Source organism: Rattus norvegicus, chromosome 13 (genome assembly GCF_036323735.1).
Source record: "Rattus norvegicus strain BN/NHsdMcwi chromosome 13, GRCr8, whole genome shotgun sequence".
NCBI classification, from domain to species: Eukaryota; Metazoa; Chordata; class Mammalia; order Rodentia; family Muridae; genus Rattus; species Rattus norvegicus.
The window spans coordinates 105,715,558-105,741,834 of NC_086031.1; the positions used below are offsets into that span (position 1 = coordinate 105,715,558).

The window sequence follows — 26,277 nt, forward strand, 5'->3', positions numbered from 1 at the left end:
ATATGGCTAAGCCCAGGTAGGTGTGGAAAGATAAGTAACCCTTGATAAAAGGAAGCAAAAAACCAACCAAACAAAAATATCCCCTGGGATGGGAGAGACTGTCCTAGCTTTCTATCTGAACAGTGCATCATCCGTCCAGTGTGTTTCCAATACATTATTCTTTATAAATCAGTTACTGCCAGTCTTTTACCTGTTAGTTAGCACTCTTGCCTCTGAAGATACGTGACTTTGTCTTAGGATGCTATTTCACATGAATTATAGTTAAAGTTTTAAAAGTCACCAGGTGTGATGATACATGCCTTTAACCCCTGCACTTGAGAGGCCAAAGATCTCTGTGAGTTCCAGGACAGCCGGGGTAAAGAGACTGTAATAATAATAATAATAATAGCCGGGGTAAAGAGACTGTAATAATAATAATAATAATAACAACAACAACAATGATAACAATAACAATAACATTAATAAAATAAAAATTTTCCATTTTTATGCTTTAAAAGCATGACATCAGCCATTATCTACATATACTGATGCTGTATAAAATTTCAGATTACATTAATGTGCATAAATGGAAATAAAGTTACACAAAGAATAATTCAAAAAGCAATACATTTTTGCTGGTTTGTGAGATTTAGAGAAATTTCTGTTTCCTTTGGGCTTTCCTGCTCCCTCCCCAATAAATTTTCTAGTAGTAAATCTTAATAGGGGGGCTGGAGAGATGGCTCAGCAGTTAAGAGCACCCGACTGCTCTTCCAGAGGTCCTGAGTTAATTCCCAGCAACCACATGGTGGCTCACAACCATCTGTAAAGAGATCCGATGCCCTCTTCTGGTGTCTGAAGACAGCTACAGTGTACTTATATATAATAAATGAATAAATCTTTAAAAAAAATCTTAATAGGGGAAAAATATCAAGTTATAAAACATCACATAAAGAAGAAAGAAAATGGCTACCCCCTAGGAGTTCATTTTCCACAATTCTGAAAAAAACTGGCTATGTTGTTTCAGCTTTGTTCCATTTTGTCTATCTTAGAACACAAGAATTTACCTAACTGGTATTGTTACATCTTACCAGGAATCAGTAGATAGTTGTATAGCTTACACTGGCGGAAACTGTCTTGGCTCATGCCTGATGTAATTTTCAACTGTGTTGACCTCAAGAATTAAGGTCCTCTGGTACGAGAGGCAGGTCAGAGCCATAAGAAGGATAAAAAAGGCTGAGATTTGATTCTTCATGGGGCTCACACATTTACCACCAAGAGCTTCTCTCCTGTAAACTACAGTATCCACAGCCTACATAAGAGTCAGCTGTTCAACACACAGCATGGGACTTGTCACAGACTTGGGAATCTGATTTTTAAGGGCACAGAAGAGTGTTGTGTTGTGTTGTTAAGTGTATGACTGCGATGGTGGGCTCCTAAATGCCTTTGTTCTGTTTCTTCTGTAAAAATAGAGTGGGTCTACTGAAGAGCAGTGTGGTCATGGATTTCTTACGTGACCCTTCTGAGGTATAACTTCAGCAGTGTGGGGCAGGAAGAAGCAAGCAAAGTGTTCCTTATCTGACAGGAGGTGACACTGGCATCACCATCTGGCTGGAAGTCCATCAACTCCTGAGTGCAGCCTGTAGTTATTTTGGCTTCTCTACTGTTTCTCAGTCAACTTTCATTAATGTTTTTATGGGGAAAGTCTTATATTGATTTTAAAGTAGTCATTGAAAAATGGGTAACACACTCTTATTTTATCCCAACCAAGGAAGAATAAAGAATTAATGGAGTCAAGGTAGAAAATATTGTTTATTTATTAGGAATTTGATCATAAAACTGAGAAAACTGAATTGCTTTCTTGAACCTTATGAATGAATTGTAATCTGAGTTACTTTTCTCTGCTTGTTTAGGAAATGTAGGCTCGTCCCCCAGATCTTCTGATTTAGTCAAATTAGCCCAAGAATGCTGTTACCATAGCAACAGGGCCATTGCAGCACATGGAGTGAGAGTGCTGACTAATATAACTGTGTCTTGTCAAGAAAAAGGTAAGTGCACTGGGGACGGGCTTGTGTGCTGCTCTGCAGCGTGGACAGAGCTCTGGGCATTGGGTCATTCAGTCGTTAGATGATGTGCACTGGTGCAGTGTCCTGATGCATGTGTCTTAGGGCTTTGTGTGGAGACCGTGACTGTGATTGTGGAGTTGCCATGTCTTGTAGGGCATTGACCGTTTTCTTCCTTCTGTTCGCTGGTGTGTGTGTGGTGCTGGGGACAGGGACAGCCTACATAAGAGTCAGCTGTTCAACAACTGGAAACTTACCCAGGTCATCCAGGCAATAAATAGCTCGTGCCTTCACTTAGTGGCAGTGGAGCTGGCGGGAACAAGCAGAATTATCATAGAGCCCATCTCTAGGTACATGCAGCACTGATCTGACTTAACAAAGAAGGAGGGCATGTTTTATTATCTTCCTGACATCTTTTAAGTATAAAACTGGAAATGTTTCATGCCTCCATTCAAGAATGGGAAGTGCATTTTGGACAGTATCTGCCTTAGTGATCATGTTGACTTTTATGGGGGCCACAAGCTGAGCAGCCCTACCCACACACAGTGTGGTTCTTGTCACAGTATTTCTTCACAGTTTGCCAAGGCCCTACAGTAATTTGAGAAACGTTCTCAAAGTAGACATTTGATTGATTTGACTATTTGAATAAAAAAGCATATCTTGCATGTGGTGTAAGAAACTGCTGCGTGGTCTCAGTGACCTAAGTTACCTGTGACACTGACAGCCTCAGGGACCATGAGTGTTTGGCAGTACGGTGCGTCAGCTGCAGGGCATACCCGGAGCTTTCTTCTTAGGGCCAAAAGAGGCCGACTTTCATGAGACTCTGAAGGTGTTAGAGCAACTGAAAGGCCCCTGCATGGTTTATGTCTGATGGGACACAGTTTTCTTAGCTGTGCTGGTAGTGATAGTTCAGTTTCTCTTTATAGCTTCATGATCTTACTTGTTGATTTAATATTTTATACTTTCAGTAATGTGGTAGAGTTGAAGAGAGTCTTTATATTTTAGAAACAATTTGCATGTGCTTTTATAAGGTTATTTTTAAAATTTTTCATGCAGGGTGTTCATGTTTTGGACATCCTCTCCCCTTTCCAGGAAACTTAGGTTTACATGTTTGATTCCTGTATTAGACATGATGTGCCTTCCTGTGCTTGTCTCTCTCCCGACCACCCAACCTAATGTTTTCTTCCAGATCTCTTGTCTCTGGAGCAAGATGCTGTCTTTGGCCTGGAATCCCTTCTGGTGCTTTGTAGTCAAGATGACAGTCCAGGTGCTCAGTCCACTGTGAAGGTGAAGATGACGTATTTAACTCACTGCCTCTGTCCATAGCCAAAACTCTGGAGATCCTAGGGTGCAGGCCATCTACTCTGCCGTAGCTCCTCAGACTTACCATTATAAAGGCAAAAGCAGCCATGCAGGAGATATGGTGAGGAGGATATCACTGTTCTAGTGTGCCTGGGGCCAGACTTAGCCCGCAAGCAAAAGTTTTTTATCCTCTACCTTAAACATTTACCCTTTCCCTTCACTTTAAAAATTGTAACTATGTACCTCAGGCTGGCCTGGAACTCACTATGTAGCCCAGGATTACCTTGGATTGGAAACAGTTCTTGTACCTCTGCCCTCCAGAGTGCTGGGATCACAAACATATCCTGTAATACCCAGCTTGAAAAGTGGCCTTTGGCTGGTAATATCCTCAGAGGAAGACAATAGACGCCTGAGGTTGGTGCGTTTGATGAGCTTCCTGTGTTTATTAAGTTGCTGTCGACTCCCATGGTGTTCATTGCAATATGAACAGGCAGGAATCCAGGACTCTTACAAGTTTTATTTTGAGATAATCCGGATATGACCATGAAATAAAAACTTGAAAAATTACTAGGCATTAATGTCTAAATATTTATTAATTCCCCAAGTGTAGAGGTTTTAGTTCATAAAGGAAGGGAAAATTACGGTTAGGAATTTTCACCTTCAGAGGCTGGGGAGTAGCTGTGCAGTTAAAATGTGCCATTCACATTGAAAGGATTGCATCCGAGTGACTGATGAGAGGGAAAGTGTGGAGGCCATCAGATGTGCTAAAGACTGTGGACTTGATTCTCTAGGGCGTGAGGAGACCTTAGACTGTTAGGATAGTAGAGAGCCCTGCCTTTGTTGTAGTTAGCTGTCGTGTAGTACTTAATGGAAAGCCACCTAGCTCATGTGGCGAACGGTTGACTTTGTTTGTCACATGTGTCCTCATTGCACTGATAGCTGGCATGGCTGTAGTCTGAAGGAAAGACAGACTGGCCCATCTTTTCTAGAGATTAGAACTAGTAGGACATTTGTGGTAGAAGACTGGAAGGGAGAATTTTAGAAACATAAAAAATCAGCTGTGGAAAGCGAGAAGCTTCCATGTTTTAGTTTCGTTGGCTAGGATAACACACAGGTCATAAGCTAGGCCTAACGGAGAAACTCCGCAGTTGTCAGGCCTTGGATTTCAGCTGAGCAATAAATAGAGAAAATTAGAAGCGTGTCTCCACACTGATGCTCACAAAGTCATCAAGGCGTCTGAAGCCAAGTCCTTAGTAAGCTGAACATGCATGTGCTGTGCAGAGCAGTGATCTTACGAACATTCTGGAGTCCATCGCCATCCCAGTTCCCTGCACTCAGTAGTTTATGAACGCTCTGCAGAAGAAGGTCCTGGGAAATGCTATGGCTTTGCCTTCTTGGGGTTAGCCTCGTGATTTTCATCTGCCGATTGAACACACTCTGAGCTTGATGTGAGTAGTCGACGCTCATTCTGCACATGTTTCAAGTACAGCGCACTTCACACTCTTGGTGTGGGATTCACAATGTTGTGTTTCTTATGGAGGAAACTGGTGAGTCTACAGAGAACGTGTGCCCTTGCGTCTCCATAACTTGTACGAGGTGATCTTCCTTGAATTTCACACAGGACTTAAGTGTAGCAGTGCACTCTCCCTCCTACCCCTTTGCAGCACTAGGGACTGAAGCTAGCCTCACAGGCTCTGCAGTCCTCTACTAATAGCATAACCAGGCTGTTCTCTCTGTGCAGAGTGCTCTCAGCTGTATGGTGAAGCTGGCCAAGGGCCGCCCACATTTGAGCCGGTCAGTGGTTGACACTCTGCTAACTCAGCTGCACAGCTCTCAGGATGCTGCCCGGATCCTCATGTGCCACTGCCTGGCAGCCATTGCCATGAAGCTCCCAGTACTGGGTGATGGAATGCTTGGTGACCTCGTGGAGCTCTACAAGGTGATTGGACGATCAGCCACAGACAAGCAACAGGAGCTTCTGGTGAGGAAGGGGAACTGGTTTGTTGACAGATACTTAAGAATGTCAGCTCTACTGTTAGACTATAGGCAAAAAGCAAACAGGTTAACATAATCCCACAGGACTGGGGATATTATAGTGCAGTTCACAGTGTTTGTCCAGCATGTAGAAGACCCTAATTTTCATCACAGTACCTCAAAAAATATTTAAAAATAAGACAGTACCAGTAACTTTTGTTGTTTTCTTTTGAGACAGAGTCTGTGTAGTGCAGGTAGACCTTGAACTCACAAGTGCTGGTTGGGATTACAGTTGTGAGTCTTTGTACCTGGCTACCAGGAGCTTTTTCTACAAGTTAACCCTCCCCAGTTCATAATTAAACCACCTGAGCTGCCCAGAAGCCCAAAAATTTATAAGCAGTATTGAGTGAGCAAAGTCTGTGCTAAAATTTCCAGTATCTGAAACACATTGTTTGCAAGCATTTCAAATAGAGACAGAACCTGTTTGGTTGAGAAGCCAAGTCAAGTTCAGGTTTAAAATAACTTTCTTAGCTGGACATGGTAGAGCACACCCATAATCCTAGTGCTTTGGAAGTTAGAGGACTGGAGTGTTAGAGGTGAAGGCTGAACTTGTAGAGTGATGAAAGCAGTAAGTGGGTGTGTGGAGAACAGAAGGAAGTGACTTCCTCACAGACCGGCACCCTGAGAACTGGCTGGCAGTCACACCCACAGAGTGACCACAGCAGGAATCAATGACACCAAGAAATGCTTTTCAAGTTTGGGGTTTTCATTTTATTGAAAATAGATTTTTTTTTCTCACATAATAGATTCTGTTTGTTTTCCCCTCTGTTCTTCCCAATTCTTCACCCATCCCCCCCCCAACCACCACCAAATCTGGACCTACCCCCCTTCTGTCTCTCACTAGAAAATGAACAGGCTTCTAAGGGATAATAATATAATAGAAGGGAAAACGAAAACTAACACATTGGAGTTGGAAGAGACAAACAGAGAGTCCAAGAGAAGTCACAGCAGCCAGTGTGGTAGAACCAACTTAAGCTCGCCCCGACCTGCTCACAGATAAATGAGACTCAAACTGTGGTCTTTATTTGGCTTTGACAGTGTTAGCTGTGGAGTGAAATCTACCCTGTCTCCACCCTGCCTTACTGACTGTCTTTGCTGTGACAAATAGACAGCAGCTTAAGGAAGGAGAGGAATTGAGCTCACCGTCAGCCAGGCACTGGCCGCATGGTGGAGAGAGCGTGGTGATAGGAGCCTTCCAGGGTGGTCATGTCACAGGACGCCAGGAAGCAGAGAGCGATGAGCACCCCACTTGTTGTCTTTGTCATTGGTCCAGGGTTTCAGCCATGGGATGTGCCATCATGGGAGGGTGACTCATCCCACCTCTGTGAAAATCTGGAAAGACGTTACAGACACACTGAGCTGTGAGCCCGTGATGTCCTAATATGGGATCTGGTGCCGGGATGGAGCGCCATGGCCAGAAGACAAGGGGGAGGGAAGGGTTGATTCGGCTCGCACTTCCACATCGCTGTCCATCACTGAAGGGAGTCAGGGTGGGACTCAAGCAAGACAGGAACCTGGAGGCAGGAGCTGGTGCAGAGGCCATGGAGGGTGCTGCTTAGGCTTGCTGCCCTGGCTTGCTCAGCCCGCTTTCTTACAGAGCCCAGGACCAGGGCCCAGGCATGACACCACCACAATAGGCTGAGGCCTCCCCACCAATCACTAGTTAAGAAAATGCCCCACAGCTGTGCCTGCCTGATCTTACTGAGGCATTTTCTCAGTTGAGGGTCCCTCCTCTCACATGACTCTAGCCTCTGTCAGGTTGACACAACTATCCAGCACAGGTGGTCATTTTAAATCCAGTCAAGTTGACAGCAAAGGTTAACCGTCACACTCCCTGCGTTAACTCCTCCTTTTCCTCCTCCTCTCCGGAAACAGCCACCTTTTCTCCGAGTGCTGTACTCGGATAACCTCAGTTCCCCAACTAATGCATGCGTAGCTCTGCATATTTTAGCTGTGGAAAGGCCAAGCCAGCTTTCTTGGTTTGCCTTTCTTGCTAGTGATTGATATTGATCTCTGGATTTATTTCACTGCGACTATCATAATTCATCTCTCAATTGTGAGCATTTTTTCTAGTTACTTGCTTTATAAGCAGTGCTCTGAGTAAAGGAATACTTAATTACTTAATGGCTTAAACATGATAAGTAAAATAAATATCACAGAAAGTCCATTTTGTTCCTTTTTATTATGCTTATTTAGTTATTTTTTGTCAGTGTGTACAAGTGCTCGAGGAGGGCCGAGGAAACTTTCCTTCCACCGTGTAGGGCTGAGGTACTGAACCAAGGTCATCAGGCTTGGCAGCAGCCGTGTTTTCCTGAGGAGCCATCTCAGTGACCCTACACTCTCTTCTGTTTTAGTGATCTTTAATTTTGATCTTTGTCTATGAATAAAATTACATGTCTTTTTTTACTTGTTGTCCACTAGGTAAGTTTGGCTACTGTGATTTTCGTAGCCAGCCAGAAAGCATTGTCTGCGGAAGTAAAGGCAGTAATCAAGCAGCAACTTGAAAGCGTCTCCAGTGGGTGGACCGTATACCGGATTGCCAGGCAGGCTTCCAGAATGGTATGGGCTTCCCTTTTGAGTGAAGGTGCTTGGTGGGATGTTAGCCCGTGCACCTTAAATGGTGCAGTTGTTATTGTAGTCAGAACTCGAACTACGTATGGAAGCTGTCTTCATCAGTGTTCTGTTGCTGCGAAGAGACACCAGAGCCAAGGCAACTCTTGTAAAAGAAAAGCATTAATTGGGGCTGGCGTACAGTTTCAGAGGGTTAGTCCATTACCATCATGGTGGGAGTTTGGCTATAGCCAAGAAGGTCCTAGGGAAGTAGCTGAGAGTTGTGTATCCTGACAAACAGGCATCAGGCAGAGAGACACTGAGCCTAGCATGACGTTTGAAGCCTCATAGCCCAACCGCAGTGACACTTTACTGCAGCAGAGACACACCTCCTAGTCCCTGTAGTCTCTTCAAACAGCCCCACTCCCTGAGAACCAAGCATTCAGACAGAGCCGTGGGCCTATTCTCAGAGTTGCTTGTTACTTACGGTCTCTGAGGATGGCACAGGGACCGTCCTAACTTAACTTTCCACATAAGCTGTGGTCAGTGTGATAAGTAGGTGACGGTGCACACTTGTCTGGACATTGCTAGCCCCACTTGTACTTTGCTGTGGGTTGTGGGACCCAGGCATCTTCCCACCTGCTATTTCTGTCAGCACACATTATCAGCACACTTTTTCTTTTCATTTTTTTCCCCAGCCCGATCATTGAATTTCTTTAAGAAATACAAAGTGTAGTTAGCATAGAAACCTGGGGCTTAGTCCAGAGACCAGAGTGTGTGGTTGGAGCGGGTTCTGTGTCAGCTCCCTGGAGGAGAGAGCCTGCACTGTTGACATGTCGAGGATCGTGAGCCTCTCGCTGCCTCTAAGGTACTGAGTGCTGTTCACCCTCCACCAGTTAACTCTCAGCTCCTCAATGGCCTGCAGGACGATACAGGGCACTTGCACTTGCTGTGCTTTAGACTCAGTCCTAGGCTTGAGTTACAGTTGGAGCTGTGTTGGTAAAGAACTTGAGGTGTTGTGTTATAAAAATCCACTTGCATATTTTTCCTGAACAAATATTTAGACTGTCTTGAGTTATGTCATAGGCGTGATTTTGGGTTATTCTGGGTTTGTCTTCTGCTTGCTGACTGTAGAGCCTAACCCTGGCCTCTTTCTTTGTTAGGGCAACCATGACATGGCCCGAGAGCTCTACCAGAGTTTGCTGACGCAGGTCGCATCAGAGCACTTCTACTTCTGGCTGAACAGTCTGAAGGAGTTCTCACACGCAGAGCAGTGTCTGACTGGGCTGCAGGAGGGTAGCTTCAGCTCAGCACTTTCCTGCATTGCTGAGTCTTTGAAATTCTACCACAAAGGGATCGCCTCCTTAACAGTGAGTCCTCTCCCCAGTCAGGGCGGCGACTGGCGTAGGATGCTCTCCTCTGCCTTGGGCTCTCCTCTTTTGACAACTTGTGAAACCTGGTGGTAATATCAGAAAATACATAAACACAGAATCAAAACTCTTGTTAGTATTCGTAGTTGATGAAAACTATTTTGTCTGCCACGTGTGCAGAAAACTGCTGACTCGAGGCAGAGGGGTAAGTGCTCTGGAGAGAGCCTCCTTCCTCTACATTCTTAATTGGTAAGACCGTGGCTTGGTGCGGTGCCACCGTCAGCACAGGTGTCACTCTCTTCTCTCCTGTCCGGCGCTCAGCAAGCAGAGGGTTTTGCAGGGTGTTTGTAAGGACTGAACCTGGAGCCACATGCGGGTAGGCAGATACACTGTCATGGCATCCCCAGTGAGTATTTTACTTATAACTTCCTGAGTGTGCAACCCTTCACTACAGTCCCTGTACCGTAGTGACCCCCAGCCTTAAATTACATTCACTGCCACTTCGTAACTGTAATTTTACTTCTGCTATTAATTGTAATGTAAATATCTATTTTCCTTTGGTCTTGGGTGACCCCTGTGAAAAACCCAGAGTGGTCATGACCCACAGGTTGAAAGCCACTGCTTAATAAGTAAGAAGTTGTTGAATTCTAATGCGTGACTGTGGTTCTAGCAATGTGGGGTTTCCAAGTAACAGTCACTGACAGTTCTCAGTTTGTAAGAAAGGACTGCAAGGAAACATTCCTTATCCTCTGAACTTTTCACCACTTTGCAGAAGTGGACCTCATCCTCAATAAGAACTTATCCCAGCCCTTCCTGTGTTAGTCAAAAGACATTTCTCCCTAAAAAGGAAGAGGTTCTGTGCTCAGCACTAACCATTTTTAAAGCATTGTGACACACATATATTGGGCTAGGCCTATTTGCATGTGTATGATGTATTTTAAATATTACTAAGCCTGGGCCATTCCGAAAGCAACGTTCCAGATGAAACTAACAGTAGATGTCATAGGCTCGCTATGCCGACAACTGTGGTACACTGAAGTCCTGCTAGGATTGGTTGACAAGGATTTGGAACATGCATTCATAAAGACATAGCCCTCATCTCCCCACCCGTCCATCCCTCTCACACCCTGAAGCTGCACACTAATCGCTCACCCCTCTCAGCCCTCCTCTCCATGTTCGTGGGCAGCCCTGACTGCCACTTTGCCCTGACTGGTCAGGGAAGGGAAAGGTTGTCATGCTCCATCAGGCTAACAGAGGCACAGAGAATGTGCTGATGTGGATGATAAGATGACTCGGTTTTCTAGTTTGTGAAGAGTGGGAAGTTCTTATCATTCAGTGGTAAAAGGAACCAGACAGGAGCTTAAGGCTCAGTCCTGGCAGCTCTTCCAGAGGACCTAGCTTTGGTTCCTAGTATGCACACAGTGGCTCTCAACCCTGTCACTCTAGTTCCAGTGGATCCAGTGCCTCCTGACCAAACATTTGTTCAAAGAAAAGTGAAAATTTTCAAAAATCTGCTGGGCAGATAGATCCACATACTAGTGAGACAGATGGAAATAGTTTTTTTTTTTTAATTCTGTTAAATATTTAGCAGTCTTCTGTTTTTTTATAATGTCTGTGGTTAATGGGTACAGCCAGGATCCTTACACAGGAGAGCAGTTGGCTGACAGTAGACTCTCTCTGCCTAAGACTCAACTCTTACACTGCCTCAGTGCCCTGAGCTAGGGCTTTGGGCCTCAAAAAGTTTGTCCCTTGCTGAAGTGACATCACTCTATTCATCACAACACCAAAACTTGCTCGGTGCCAAACACTGTTCTTTAAAGATTAAAACATAAAACAGGAGCCAAGAAGCTGCAGTGTTGGCTCACACCTGTAATTCCCGCACTTGGGAAGCTGAGGCAAGAAGGCTGTCCTGTGTGTGTACCCTGTGTGCCTGCTGGATTGAAGCCAGCTCGAGCTCCAGTGTGAGGCCCTCCCTGGAAAAAAGAAGAAGCGCGTACACGACACCAGAGCAAAGCATGGAGGGAGAGGGAGGGGAGGGTGGGAAGGAAAGACAGAGAGAGGGGGGAGGAAGGGAGAAGGAGAGGGAGCAGGGGAGAGAGAGAGGGAGGGAGGGAGGGAGGGAGGGAGAGAGAGAGAGAGGGAGGGAGAGAGAGAGAGAGAGAGAGAGAGAGAGAGAGAGATTCAGATTCTGTGTTTGGTGTGTCCCACATTACATACCAGCAACGATACAGCACTTGGTTCCCAGTGCATTGCTGTGTGATGGAGGGTCCTGCTTCATAGAAATAGAGATGATGCATGTTTAGGAAATGGGTCTGAGATTCACTTCTGGGGGGAGGGGGGGTTGCCTGACAGGCGCTCAGTCCTGCCTCCATCCCCTCTGTAATAGGCAGGGGTCGGGGTGGGGGCACACATACTTTAGTCCACAGAGAGAGGAAGTAAGATGGTAGTTGCCTGAGTCATGAGGCAGGAAGAATATGGGTTTGAGTTCTGCAGGGTAAGAAAGGTGACGATGCTTACACAGCAAGACACATACCTAAGATGGCTACTCTTGCTGTTTTTCTGTCTGGTTTCCTTCTATGTTAGCCTAATTAGATCTGTAATACAAATATAACTGTTTAGTTAAAATAGCCACTGAAGTGAGTTGGGACTGCTTACTTAGCCTGCCATTTACTTCAGCTCAACGTAAAACAGTTTGTTTTCCTTTTTCCTGGGGACTCTCTTTAGACTCTGTTGGCTACTCGTGGTGTTGGCTGTATCTGCTCGTCTTAGAACCCAGCTCACCTAAGCTTTAGTTTCGGGGTTGAGAAGAGTAAACAATGTCCCACTGTCTCCCTCTTGACACCGCAGACTCACATAGACTATGCTGTGTCTCCCAGGTGTCCCCCCATCTTTTAGGCGCTGGGTAGGACCTGTTAACGCTCTCTGCTCGTGATGAACTCTGTTCTTTGCTGTGTTCTTTTCTGTGTGCTCTGTACTCACACTGCTTTCCCTCTGTGTAACACACAAGCTCATCACCTCAGATCGTCAGCCAGACCTTCCCAGCTTCTCCTTTGGTTTTAGAGTACTTGTTAGGACGTCAATGCCTGGACCTTTTGCTTTTCTATTCTGTTCCAAGTCACATACACTTACTTGTGCTCCTGTCTCTTCTAAACTTGGTAACAAACAGTTAAGTTAAAAGTAGCAAGTAGGCATGAGAAAGATGCCCTGCCAGAGGACCTAAGTTTGGTTCCCAGCACTCACATCAGGTGACTCACAACTGCCTAATTTTCATTTTCAATTAGACTTATTTTTATTTTGATGTTTGCCTTCATGTATGCGCCTACAGAAGATAAAAGAAGATATCAGATTGCCCTGGGACTGGAGTTATAGGTGGTTATGAGCCACCATGTGATACCATGAGTTAGGAATTGAGCCTGGGTCCTCTGGAAGAGCAGCAGTGCTGTTGATCTGTGAGCCGTTTGTCCAGCCCAGGAATAAATTTAAAATTTCCAAGTAAAGCTAAAGAGGCAGATGTAGTAAAGCACTTCCTTCCATCTTCCTATAAGATTAAATCAAACCTGACATTAAAAACAATTGAAGTATCTCTTTAGTATCTTAATACAAGCTATTTTTTAGCTGAAACAAACTATTGAAAGATTTAAAAAGTCAGCATAGTCAAATATTGAGGATAGCTATTATTTCTCATCATTCACAGTGCTTCAAGGGTCTCCACCATTGCAGAAGGGAGCAGGCAAATGTGTGCTTCTCTAGGGGATGCAGGAGTCACTATAAGCTCTGTTATTTACAAGTAGAACACTCCACAGAGGACAGCGTGCTCCACTGGGACGATGGGATTTCTGGGACTTAGTCCTAGAACCCAACCAACATTCCTGCTTCCTGGCTGACCACCATGAGACATGGTAGTAAGAAACCACACCAGGGCTGGAGACATGGCCAGGGGTTAAGAGCACTGGTTGCTCTTCCAGAGGATATGAGTTCAATTCCCAGCAACCACATGGCAGCTCACAACTGTCTGTAACTCCAAGATCTAACACCATCACATAGACATACATGCAGGCAAAACACCAAAGCATATAAAATAAAAAGTAAATTTAAAAAAAAAATTTAAAAAAAAAGAAAGCACATCAGTATACTTGAGGCAGCTATCTTGTAGAGGAATGTTAATTTACCACACCTCCATTTACTGTTAAGTCAGCACACTTTTGAGTGTGTGCTTTTTATTCAGAACATATTTCTAGCTTTTGTACTAGGATACTAGGAGGTTCTCTGCCTGTGCTGCTGGGACTTAGCTCACAGCCCACTCTGCATGGCTACTACTCTGCTCTTGGAGACTCACTCACCTCTTGAAGCTTTGTATGATAGTGCACTCTCTGGTGTTCTCTCTCTCTCTCTCTCTCTCTCTCTCTCTCTCTCTCTCTCCCTCCCTCCCTCCCTCCCTCCCTCCCTCCCTGATGATAATACCGTTAAAGCCTCCTGTGATGTCTTGCTAATGACTGAGCAGGTGACTTGCTAAGGTTAGGCAGTGAGGAGCATCTGAATGTCAACAAGATGTTCAGGTTTTCATGTGATGCTACCAGTAGTGAGTGTCTCTGGTGTTACAGCTTTCACATGGTAATTTAGGTATATACCTATCGATGTTTTTATGACTCGTGCATAAACTAATGAACGCAGTCCTCCCATCTGTGCCAGGCACTCACATAGGCACAGATGTCCAAATCTTTGCATGTTCAAGTCCTGCATTAAAAAGAAAGCTGTAGCCTTTACATGATATTCCATGAGCTTCTATCCTCTCCTCTCCTCTCCTCTCCTCTCCTCTCCTCTCCTCTCCTCTCCTCTCCTCTCTTCTCCTCCCCTCTCCTCCCCTCCCCTCCCCTCCCCTCCCCTCCTCTCCCCTCCTCTCCTCTCCTCTGTGCTTCAGATCATCTCCAGGTGCTTAACAATCCTAGTAGCTTTAATGCTGTGTAAATAATTGTGTGTTGTGTTGTGCTAAAGCATCCTCCTGTATATTATGGGGAAGAGATAGGAGAGTCTGCTCATGCACCTTTCAAGTGCATTTTCCCCTGAGGATTTGTAGTTAGGTATGGTTGAATCTAAAGCTGCAGGTGACTTTTCGTGAAGCTCCTTTCTTTATTCCAGGCTGCCAGCACGCCACTGAATCCTTTAAGCTTTCAGTGTGAGTTTGTGAAACTCAGGATCGATCTTCTCCAAGCCTTCTCGCAACTTATTTGTACTTGTAACAGCCTGAAGACAAGCCCTCCCCCTGCGATCGCCACGACGATTGCCATGACCTTAGGGAATGATCTTCAGAGGTGTGGCCGGATCTCCAATCAGGCAATGTCTTCTCTTCTCTCCACTACACATGTCACTTTTACTTCAGAGACATTTGACGATGAAAGGTTGTACAAATAAAATCAATGTTATGTGTCATCCTTACTCACCAGTTTGGCCAAATAAGATGACGATGTGTTGTTTAAAAGCCCCAGTGCTGTGTATTATACAGAAGGAATGGGATGACATTAGGGAGTTGGAATATCTATAAAAGTATTAGTTATCCTAGTGAAGCTCGAAGAAACGAAGATGCAAGTGTCTTGTCTCTAGATAACATAAGTAAATTATTACACCCTGTGAACATTTATAACTTTATTAGCCGTCTTTGTTGATTTTGTTTTTCCTTCTTTGTAGATGAAGCAGTCCATGGAAGAGTTCCGAAGCCTTGCCTCCCGGTACCGGGATCTCTATCAGGCGTCCTTCGATGCAGACTCGGCAACTCTGAGGAACGTAGAACTGTATCCTGTATTTCCTGGGGCTCCTTGTTCTTGGGAAGTAGTCTCTGAAATGGAGAGTAAATTTGCTCAACTAAAAATATAGATATTAAGTAGTGGTTTCTTCCTTTGAAATTTAGTAGGAGCAAAATTATTCTTAAGCTTTTGTTTTGGTTTGGTTTTTTAAGTTTTTAAAGGTTTCTCTTTGTAGACCAGTCTGACCTCAAACTCAGAGATCTGTCTGCATCTGCCTCCTGAGGGCTGGGGTCAAAGGTTGGCTAACTTTACTCTTAAAGCCAATCTTTTAAAAAGGGATGGCTTCCTGGTGGTCTTGTCTACCTCAGAGAAGAGCTGCCACAGCCCCGAGTTGTGCACAGGGCAGTGATACACCTGTCATCCCCCAAAGTACGGGCACGTGAGTCAGGAGATGGAAGCCAACAGGTAACTAACTCAGCAAGGCTCCCTTAACAGCCACAGCACAGCACACGTGGGACTGATGACCTTGGTTCCCTCTCCTTTGCTGTAGTCACCGCTACATCTGTTCCCTGAAGCCATCCATATTTTTTATTAGCAATTTCCAGTCTCATTGGAAAGAAGAAAACAAACTGTTCTGACGTTGTCAGGCTTATGAGTTAGTTCTTGGAGTTTTCATTGATTGATTTATTGAAACTTAATGGATGCTCTGTGGCAGAAGTATGTGTGGGTTCTGTGTTCTCGTGTGTGACTTAACACTGCTCTAGCCAGCAGCAGAGCTGCTTACTGATAGCCCACGCTATAGAAGCCCTGGTTTTGGATCCTGAATCAGCAAGGTGAGTTGAATGACGTTTGCTTTGTAAGTGCGTTGTTACCTGATGATTGTGCCGGTGTTTTAGAAAAAGGAGAGAGGAGAGCCAGAGTGCTCTCCTGGTTGCCTATGGTCTCAGGGCTAGGACAGGAAGCTGTGGAGGACCCTCTCCCCTCTGCATTTACAGCATTCACCGAGGTAACTGAGAAGGAGTTGTTTGAGTGTGAACGGTTTCTTCTCTGTGACTAAGCTTTGATGAGAGATTGAGTTAATCATTTTCCTTTCCCCCAATAACGAATTATTCAAAATAATTGTATCTATTAAAGAAGACTTCGAGCACAGTGTGTCTGGGATGCCTTCCATTCTGCATTCTCTTTTGTTTGAAGCCAGGGAAGCCTGAGATTGCAAGCTGTGGCTTACCTACCGCTTGTGTCAGCACAGTGTTTGAGATCTCTGCCGTGTACGTGAGAATGTCAGTCTCAGCCACACAGATATTTTCTTCCACTTACTGCTTCTGTTGTAATATTTTTGTTTCTTTTCTTAATGAAAGTTAAAGTGTTGAACAGAGAGCTCTGGAGTCAGGCAGATGTGGCCACAAATGTCTTCCATGCTCGCTCAGTGCATTTGCTCTCACTGAGGCAGGGGTGCATAAGCTGTAGGCACAGCTCCTTCTGCCCAGGTCATGGAGGGAGAGTGAGCAGATGACACGTAGTGCCTCGCTGAAGTGCCTTAACAGCAACAGTTGCGCTGAAAGGATTAAAGGCCTGTTAGTGTGTAAATTACATGTACTGTACACACTTCCAGATAGCCCTTTGCAAATGTATTTAGGATTTGAGAGTTTGTCTTATCTCTGTTAGACATGTTTTCAGAGAAGAGGACAGGAGGGAATCTAGGCTTTCCTAGCTCTGCCCCCATAACCCCTGCTGCGTCCAGTGTTCTCTCCGTCCAGTGCTCCCTCTGTCCAGTGCTCCGTCCAGTGCTCCGTTTCACTTCCAGGCTCTCTGCTCGTAGTGTTTCTTCAGCCATAGATAGCCCAGTGTCAGCCATCCCCACGTCTAATGGCATGCTGAGTGATTTGCTAGCCTGCTCTCTGTCTGATGTTTATATGATGTCATATCAGTATGTTACTTGCTGGCCCCTTCTCAGGTGTCTTTCCTGTATGGTGACAATGAAACACCTTCATGTGAGTAGTTAAGAATTATGTCATTCGTAGTCAGATTTGAGTTCTAATTACAGCTCTTCACTTAATAGTTACATAAGTGTAGACAGATTAACCTTACCAAGCCTCAGTTTCCTTACCTGAAATTGGAAATAACTTCATTTTTGTAAGGTGATGTGTGGATGTGGACCGTGTTTAGCAAATGCACGGAGGTATCGAAGGAGTAACTGCTCGGGTTGGATTAACTGCTGGTCTCTACTTAGTTTCCAGGAGTATGGGTCCACAGGCGCTGCCCACGCGGACAGCGAGTATGAGAGAAGGATGATGTCCGTGTACAGCCACGTCCTAGAGGAGGTGGAGTCGCTTAACCGGAAGTACGCCCCAGTTTCCTACATGGCAAGTGGCATTTGTTTGCTAAGTTTTTATCATTGAGTTTTTAAAAATTTTATTGTTTTATTTAAGACTTCATTGTAAAGGACAAATTAGAAATATCACACAAGTGTAACCAACCTTTATCAGCCCACCAGCACCTGAATAATGACACAGGAACCTGTTCTCGTTTGTGAAAGCTTAGGCCTTATAGCTTAGGCTGTCCTCAACTAGTTCGTATAAGTTAGTTAACTCCATCTGTGCTACTGCGTGTTTGCCTCTGGCCTGTTACCTCTAATTCAGACGCACTCTATAATCCCTGTCAGTGGACTGCGCAGTTAGGGTAGCCAGCCTCTCGGTTTTACATTTTCACTGCATTTATCCACCAAAACACCAGTGATGAGTTAAACAGGCCCATCCGTGGCAGCCCTTAGCCTGTCTCCTGACCGCGTGACCATATGACATGGAAGCTCTTACTTCCCCAGGTGCAGGCAGCTTTTATCAGGCCCACCTCGTGAAGGTGCAGGCCAACTTCTTTATCTTATGCTTCTTGAACAATCAGATTGAAGCTGTGTAATTCTTAACTCTAACTCCAAACTAGAGTGACTCTGGGAGCTTTTTAAAAACCATATCAGTGGGGCTGGGGATTTAGCTCAGTGGTAGAGCGCTTACCTAGGAAGCGCAAGGCCCTGGGTTCGGTCCCCAGCTCCGGGGGGAAAAAAAAAAAACAAAAAACCATATCAGTATCCGGTCATCCCTCCCAACCAACCCCAAAGAGAGTTGGCTCTGAGTGTGGAACAGACCTGGCCCCCACGTGATACCAGGAGTAAGAGTGGAAGCCGGGCACTCATTCAGTGGATCCAGCATTAGAGCTTTCAGACACACAGGTACAGACAGCCAAAGTATTGGAGTGTCTAGGGCACTTGGAGGGCAGGCTGACAGAAACTATGTATTGTGTTCAGTATATTTAAACGTGTTGAATGCAGTACGTCTGGTGGGTTTAATGACAGCATAATCCTGCCATTAGACAAAGGACAGCATCTTTTAGAATCATCCATGTGATTCCATCATGCTGCCAGGCTTGAAAACACAGAATATAAAACTAGTAAATAAATCTAATTTTTAAAAAAATTAGAAAATAAGAACATAAAGTAGAAATCTGTGATTGCAGTTTTTGGGGGAGGGTGGTGCTGTTTGAGACAGGGTTCTCTGTATAGCCTTGATTGTCCTGGCAGTCACTCTGTAGCCAGGCTGGGCTCGAACTCGGATCTATTTGTCTGCCTCCGGAGTGCTGGGATTAAAGGTGTGTGCTGCCACTGCCAGGCACATTTCTTTTGTTTTTAATGAGTGAGTGAATTAACTCTTTAATTACGTACGAGTGCTCTGTTGCATGTGCATTCATTTGCAGGCCAGGAGAGGGCAAGATTCCTTTATAAATGGTTGGGAGCCACTATGTGGGAGCTGGGAATTGAACCAGGGTCCTCTGGAAGAGCAGCTAGATCTATCTCTCTCTCTCTCTCTCTCTCTCTCTCTCTCTCTCTCTCTCTCTCTCTCTCTGTGTGTGTGTGTGTGTGCGTGTGCGTGTGCGCGCGCGCATGCGCGTTTTGACTGAGTTGTCAGTGTAGCACACGTGTGCCTTATATCTGAGAAGCAGGAAGGGTGTCAGGTCTCCTGGGTCTGGAGTTTCAGGTTGTTGTAAGCTAGCACATGCCTTAGAATTGAACCCAGGTCCTCTGAAAGAGCAATCAGTGCTTTCACTGCTGGGCCTTCTCTGCAGCCCCATGATTGACTCTCGACATGGATGGCTGTGTTCCGTGTAGTTGGGGGTGTTGTGCTTGCTGTGGTGTTGCTCTTGGAAGCATTTGTTGGCAGTTTTCTCAGCTGACTCCTCTCTCCCACAGCACACAGCATGCCTCTGCAATGCCATCATCGCTTTGCTGAAAGTTCCTCTCTCATTTCAGAGATACTTTTTCCAGAAACTGCAGTCTACCAGCATCAAGGTAAGGTAGAAAAAACAGTTAAGATTAATACAGGTTTAAAAACCAGCGAAATGTGGCTGGAGAGATGGCTTGTTGAGTAACCGCACCTGACACAAGTTCAATCCCCAAGACCCGTATGGTAGAAGAGAATGATTCCTACAAGTTGTCCTCTGACCTTCACATGTGCGCGCGTCTCACACACACACACACACACACACACACACACACACACACACACACACCCTCAAATGTAATAAAAACACCCAGCTAGCTCTCATCTGAAGATTTAACGAGACATCACTAAGATGTATTATCTTTACTTTAGCATAGGTAAGAGTGTAGTCCTAAGACTTTAGCCCCTTCATCTAATGATTTGAGGAAGGAACTGGGTTTGAAAGTTACTCTAATAAGACCTGCATTTGGGTATGGGAGCCTGTCTACCTCTTACCTCCAGGAGTGAGTAAGCCTACTGCAGGGGCTGTCTGTGTCCGAGCAGGCTCAGCTCTGATGGAACCAGCTACCACTGCAGCACCAGGCCTGCCTTCTAAGTCCTGTAGCCACTGAAGGACAAGCCTGGGGAACTAACCTACAGCGAGAGTTAGTGCACTGAAATGCTTAAGCCACTCAAAATTAAAAGCTATTTTTAATTCAGAAAATAGAATTGTGAAAGAAGGAGAGTGTCTCCTGAGAGAGACAGCTTGTTTTCTGTCTGTCAGGGAGTGTGTCCAATGAACTCTGCATTCATTTAATGTTCTCGGTTGCAACTAATGTTCCAAAAAGACCTTAATAAGCAGCAAAGGTGGTTATAGAAGGGAGCAGGCTAAAGCAGGCTCAGCGACGTCACGCTTGGGCGTTCTGCCGTTAAGATGCATCTGGGATTTGCAGTGCTTTTTTTTTTTAAGAAAAACTAAGTTTAAAATGTTACTTAGCAACCTGGAGGCTGCAGGATCAACCTTAACACTCCCAATTTGTTTTGTGTTCGTTGTGGAAACTGACTCTTTTTAAATACCACAGTGACTCCATCAATGTGAGTTATCTTTGATTTTTAAGTTTGTTTATATTTTTATTGAGTCTATGTTAAATTACTTAAGTGAATTAAACAATAAAAAAAATTTCTAGAAGCAAAGAGATACCCAGTGGACATAAACGTTTACACATAGCATTTCCCCTGAGGAAATGGTGCATTGAATCTTCCCCTGCTGGCTGCCAGTGCCTTTGCCTGCCTCCCTCAAACTAAACAGGTCTGAGTGAGAGCCCAAAGATATTAAAAGGAAGCTTGATGTGGATGGTCCCTCTGCAGGGTAGTGGCAGCACAATGAGGTCCTGGGAACAGCTAGCTGCCGGGGACAGTCGAGAGTGTGTCATCAGTCACCAGTGATCGGTGTGGCCAGCTTTGTTGAAGAGCTTGGTTTTGGTGGACAGCACTTACTTTACTGTTCTGTTGCAGCTTGCTCTGTCACCCTCTCCCCGGAACCCTGCAGAGCCCATTGCTGTACAGAATAACCAGCAGCTGGCATTAAAGGTAGAAGGCGTTGTTCAGCACGGGTCTAAACCAGGACTGTTCCGCAGAATCCAATCTGTGTGTCTGAATGTTTCTTCTACACTCCAGAGTAAATCCAGCCAGGACTACAAGGTAAATATCGAGGTCATAACTTAATAGCACAGCTGGGGCTTGGGGAGACTTAATCTTTTTCTTTTTTCTTAGCTTGAACCAGTTAGTAGACAGAGCATCCCAGCAGAGATCAAAACATGAATTCTGTGACTCTTTAGTGCAGTAGGGAACCTATCTGAGGTCCACACAGCAAGAACTATCTGACCTTGTGCTTCTGATCAGGTTTCTTACCCAGCCTAGTCCCATGCAACTAAGAGAGCTTGTCCCTATGCTCCTAGAGCAAGGAAAACAAGGGCTCTCACCTCCTCATGCCTGCTTCCTGCCCTACAACCTTGTTTATAAGACCCTCTACCTCCTCATGGAGGAGTGCTGCCTCCCACGTGCGGTATGTAATGTACAGTGCAGGTCACCCTGTCCCGGGGGAACCTTGGAAATTTGCTCCCTCTAGATGTCCTGAGGTAGGTGAGCTAGCTAGCATCATGCTAGCATCCTCTAGATGTCCTGAGGTAGGTGAGCTAGCTAGCATCATGCTAGCATCCTCTAGATGTCCTGAGGTAGGTGAGCTAGCTAGCATCATGCTAGCATCCTCTAGATGTCCTGAGGTAGGTGAGCTAGCTAGCATCATGCTAGCATCCTCTAGATGTCCTGAGGTAGGTGAGCTAGCTAGCATCATGCTAGCATCCTCTAGATGTCCTGAGGTAGGTGAGCTAGCTAGCATCATGCTAGCATCCTCTAGATGTCCTGAGGTAGGTGAGCTAGCTAGCATCATGCTAGCATCCTCTAGATGTCCTGAGGTAGGTGAGCTAGCATCAATCAGGTTGCTGTTGCTATCCAAAACCAGCATCTTGCATGTGTGCCCAGGAGACACCAGTGTCTCTTTGCTCAGACATTTCTTAACAATTTTGTGGTGATTTAATCCACATTATGTCCCCAGATTAGTCTGATGTGTTTGAACTAAGGCTGTGTAACAACAAGAGATGGGATAAAGGTTTAAAGGGGCATTCAGGACTGGAGAGAATGCCCAGTGAGTAAAGTGCCTTCTTGCAAGTGTGAGGACCTGGGTTTGGATCCCCACAACCCAAGTACAAACCCTAAGGGATGGAGTGAAGACAGACAGATTCCCGACTCTCACTGGCCAGCCACCCTGGCCAAATACATCCATGAGAACAAAGTCCACTGGTACACGATCTCAAAAAGTAAAGGTGGAGGGTGAATGGTTGAGGAAAAACACCCAGCATTGACCTATGGGGTCCACTACATGTGTGCGCATGGGCACACACTCACACATACATGTGCATACACATGCACATGCATACATTTCATCATCACAGCTTTAGGTAGGAAGCTGAGGAGAGACTGGTGGCTGTCGTCTCTGTTTTCTTTGGTGTTTCCTCTCTGCACTGTCTGCTCTGATAAGGCTCAGTCTCCATTCCCACATTCTCTTCCCTTTTCTTTGATTAATGGTGCCTTAACCACTCTATAAATATTGATTAAGTGATGAAGGGTGGGCTGTATGGACTGTGTAGAATGCTCCTGTTATGGTTGAGGGATGTCAGATGTTGCTGGGAACTGGGAACTGTAATGAGAATTCCTGTGCCTGTCCCAGTCTGCAGGTGTCTCCCAGCGCCCTAGACAGGGCCCAGCTCCAGGAGAACAGTGGGTAAGCAGCTCTTGCTGGTTAACAATTCTTGTGTTCCAGATTCCCGTTGACAGCATGACCAATGAGATGGAGCAGAGGGTCGAGCCACATAATGATTACTTCAGCACTCAGTTTCTGTTGAACTTCGCTGTCCTTGGAACGCACAGCATTACAGTGGAGTCATCAGTGAGAGATGCCAATGGCATCGTCTGGAAGACGGGTCCCAGAACTACCATGTTTGTCAAATCCCTGGAAGACCCCTATTCCCAGCAGATTCGCCTACAGCAGCAGCAAGCCCAGCAGCCTTTGCAGCCACAGCCGCAGCCGCAGCCGCAGCCTCGCGGTGCCTACACCCGGTTTTAGCTGTGCCACAAGCATGCGGCTACCACACTGCACAGCCGTCAGACTACAGGAAGAATCTTATCCCCGTGTGCATTAAGTGTGAATGCTACAGTGTGAAATCCAGTACTCACTGATTTCTGTAATGTAGCTTTCTGGTGATTATTTTCTTCTTAAAAATTTAGTGTAAGAAATAACCTGGCTTTTAGCCAAAAAAGTGCATTTTTCTTTTTTTTTTTTTTTTTTTTTTTTGGTTCTTTTTTTTCGGAGCTGGGGACCGAACCCAGGGCCTTGCACTTCCTAGGTAAGCGCTCTACCACTGAGCTAAATCCCCAGCCCCTCTTTTTTATTTCTTAAACCCAGTCTTCGCCTCACACTTAGCATTTTTGTTGTATTATTCTTTGTGGTCGGTGAGATTTTCTTCTTCTAAGAATAGTCACAGATCTTTGGTAAATTTGACTATGTCTCTGCCAGAATCATTGTGCTGACTGGCCCAGACCTGGGGCTCTGAGGTAGGCAGAGGACAGTACTGTCCGGTCTGCGGGGCGTCCAGGGCTGGAGAATCCGCAGCCCCTGCCTGCTGGTCTGTGGGCATCTGTGGTCCACAGGTACAGCATCCTGCTGCATTGCTGTCCCTCTTACCCACTCCTGCCCTAAGGCCATGCTAGTTTATTGTTTTGGTCTTTTTAAAAAAAAAAAAAAAAAAAAACAGCTCACAGCTACTTAGAACAGTTGGAAATGAATAGTGTGTTGTTTTTCCTGGTGTGTGACTAGTGTGGACATTTTTTCTACAATTGAAATAGGTTCGCATATGTCTTCCTGTTTGATGTAGAGGGGACAGATTCTTCTAGATGAGGTGTTGACTCTACACCTGATGTCTCCACAGCCATCTCCGTTATGTAACCTCGGCTGGGATGCTCAGGGAACAGACTCTGGCTGGCCAGAAAAGCCCTTTTTCTACTTCAGTCATGCGGACACACACCGCATGCGCTAGTGGTCATCACAGGACGAGCTGAGGTGCCCATAGCCCGGGTGGTCGTCGGTGTTGAGTGCAGTGTGGCTGCTAAGGGTGCGAGCCCTGGGTTCCCTGTGTAAATAAATCTCCTAATTTCTCTGCTTGTGTTTTACTATTTCCTCTTCAAAGTCATCCTGATACATGAGAGGATTTGACTTTCTAAAATGCTGTTTAGGGTTTTGTTTTTGTTTATTCCTGACCATCGGCCCTGGGGCTGAGAAGTAGGTTCCCGAGTTCACTTGGCTTTCTGAGATGTTCCCTCTGCATAGCCAATTCTGCTTGTCACAGCATGTGCACGTCTACTTATCCACTGTAAGTGACCCCCACCCCAGCCCCCTAGCTGCACACCGTGCACAGTCTGCACTTGGTCAGCAGCGTGCGGAGCCCGCGTCCTTTGCTGGATATGGAAAGAGCTGAGTCGATGTTCCATTTTGGGCTGTGGTAAGTTGCGTGTGTCTCTGTACACTCAGACTTTAGCCTCCTTGCAAATGACTGAATTAGGCTGGGTTTCTCCATTCTAATTCAGTTTTATTAGGTAACTGGAAAAAACAAAGATGAAAACAAATTGGGGGAAAATATCTTTAATGCCAGAAATTGAACCAAGGAGCAAGGACCCAAGTCCCACTTACTCTGTCACCAGCCTGACAGAATCTCTCTGTGTAGCCCTGGCTGTCCTAGCACTCGCTTATAGACCAGACTCAGACTGCCTCTGCCTCCTGAGTGCTGGGATTAAAGACAGCCTGCCTTTTTTTTTTTTTTTTTCACCTTCGTCGATATTAGAGTGAGTTGCAGGTCTCTAGCACGGAGAATTGTCCAGAAAGAATGCAAATCTAGTAAGACACTCTTTTCTTATATTTTTAGTTGGGAGCCTAGCCTTAATGGCTGAGCCATCTCTCTAGCCCAAGACACTATTTTCTAAACTCTTGGATTCTGTGTACTGTGGTGACCCCCCGGACCCCAACACAAGCCTGGAAAACAAATAAAAGCAGGTCCTGATGGTTCAGAGTGTGAAAGTAACTGAAGCAAACCAGACTCAGTACGTCCAGTGGGATAGGAGTGGCATTGTCTGACTGTATGTCCAGTGTAGTGGGTTTTTTTTAATCAACCTTTAAGTAGTTACTCGGAGAAGATTGTGTTTATAAACTTGACACTAATGAATGAAAAGGATAATTGAAGAAAAGCATGCTGAGTAGGAAATCAGCATGGCGGTTCCCTTTTTGGTAATTGACTGCCTCTCAGAAGGCAGACCTGCTTTTCTTAGTACTTAATAAGTGAGGGCATAGTCTTTGCACCCACACTGCCCACATTCAAACTTTGCCTATGTTTATCACCTTAGGAAAGCTAAGCATTGTGTGTCATAGGGTTATAAATGCTGTGATGAAACACCGTGGCGCAAAGCACCTGGAGAGGAATGGGTTTGTTTTGGCTTGCTTACTCTGAATCACGGTCTGTTGGTGGAAGCCAAGGTAGTAAGTCCATCGAGGAAGGAACTTGGAGGTAGGACTGACAGAAACCATGGAGGGTGCTGCTTACTGGCTTGCTCTCCATGGTTTGCTCAGCCTGCTTTCTTACAGAACCCAGGAGCACCATCCCAGGGATGACAGCACCCACAGTGAGCTGGCCCTCCCCCACCAATCACTAATTAAGCCCTCTATAGCAGGGTCTTACGAAGGCATTTTCTCAGTTGAGACTCCCCCTCTGATGACTGTGCCTCCCTTTCTTCATTCCTAACACGGAGACTTTCTGTGCTTTGTGTGTGGGTGGGATTGAGTGTTATAGTCGCTGCAGTAGACCAGGAGCACTTCTGCCACGCAGCCAGCGCAGGGCTCACTCTCAGCACTACTGATGCTACTGTTGCTTTCCTCTCCACTGTCTTCAGTGTTGGCTTTGCTCTGTTCCTTTCCAAGAAGGTTCCAGAACCCTTTGTGACTGAGGCTGGCTGTGAACCACTAACCCTTCCACATTACCTATGAAATGCTGGCACTACAGGCACAAACCTCGCTGACTGGATCAGTTCTTAGGTTTCCAACCAACACTCTTCCAGCTACACTGAGTAAAGAGAGATGTTTCCCTAGCCAAGCTGGGATTTCTTACCACTGCATATTATAAATCATTAAAGTATTTAAAAGCAAATATACACAGAAAATCATACAGACCGTTTCCATCTTGATGTCGATGGTCCGTTGAATTATGTTCTAGTGTAAGTGAGCGCTACCTCTGTGACCTATGGAGCTCAGAATAACGTAGGTGGCAGGTAATTTGCAACTGGAAGTCACATCACTCTTGAGCGTGACTCAAGAGACCCTGGATTCCATCCTCAGTAC

The 26,277-nt window shown here is 45.5% G+C and overlaps 1 protein-coding gene across 2 annotated transcripts in view; it reads left to right on the plus strand.

Moving 5' to 3' along the window:
* The window catches only part of Ints7 (integrator complex subunit 7), a 53,402-nt gene extending 29,350 nt beyond the window's left edge, over positions 1-24,052 (plus strand). Inside the window, exons 9-20 of one of the 2 annotated variants that reach the window (NM_001191675.1) lie at positions 1,890-2,024; positions 3,229-3,326; positions 5,083-5,322; positions 7,797-7,934; positions 9,089-9,295; positions 14,432-14,626; positions 14,978-15,081; positions 15,798-15,866; positions 17,264-17,396; positions 19,271-19,369; positions 20,796-20,981; positions 22,660-23,410. In NM_001191675.1, the coding sequence (NP_001178604.1) occupies positions 1,890-2,024; positions 3,229-3,326; positions 5,083-5,322; positions 7,797-7,934; positions 9,089-9,295; positions 14,432-14,626; positions 14,978-15,081; positions 15,798-15,866; positions 17,264-17,396; positions 19,271-19,369; positions 20,796-20,981; positions 22,660-22,962 (1,907 nt within the window). In that variant the 3' untranslated portion in view covers positions 22,963-23,410. Of the gene's footprint in view, positions 1-1,889; positions 2,025-3,228; positions 3,327-5,082; positions 5,323-7,796; positions 7,935-9,088; positions 9,296-14,431; positions 14,627-14,977; positions 15,082-15,797; positions 15,867-17,263; positions 17,397-19,270; positions 19,370-20,795; positions 20,982-22,659 lie in introns of both variants that reach the window. The other variant, XM_063272191.1, reaches the window with a different exon arrangement.
* Positions 24,053-26,277: the final 2,225 nt, after the last annotated feature.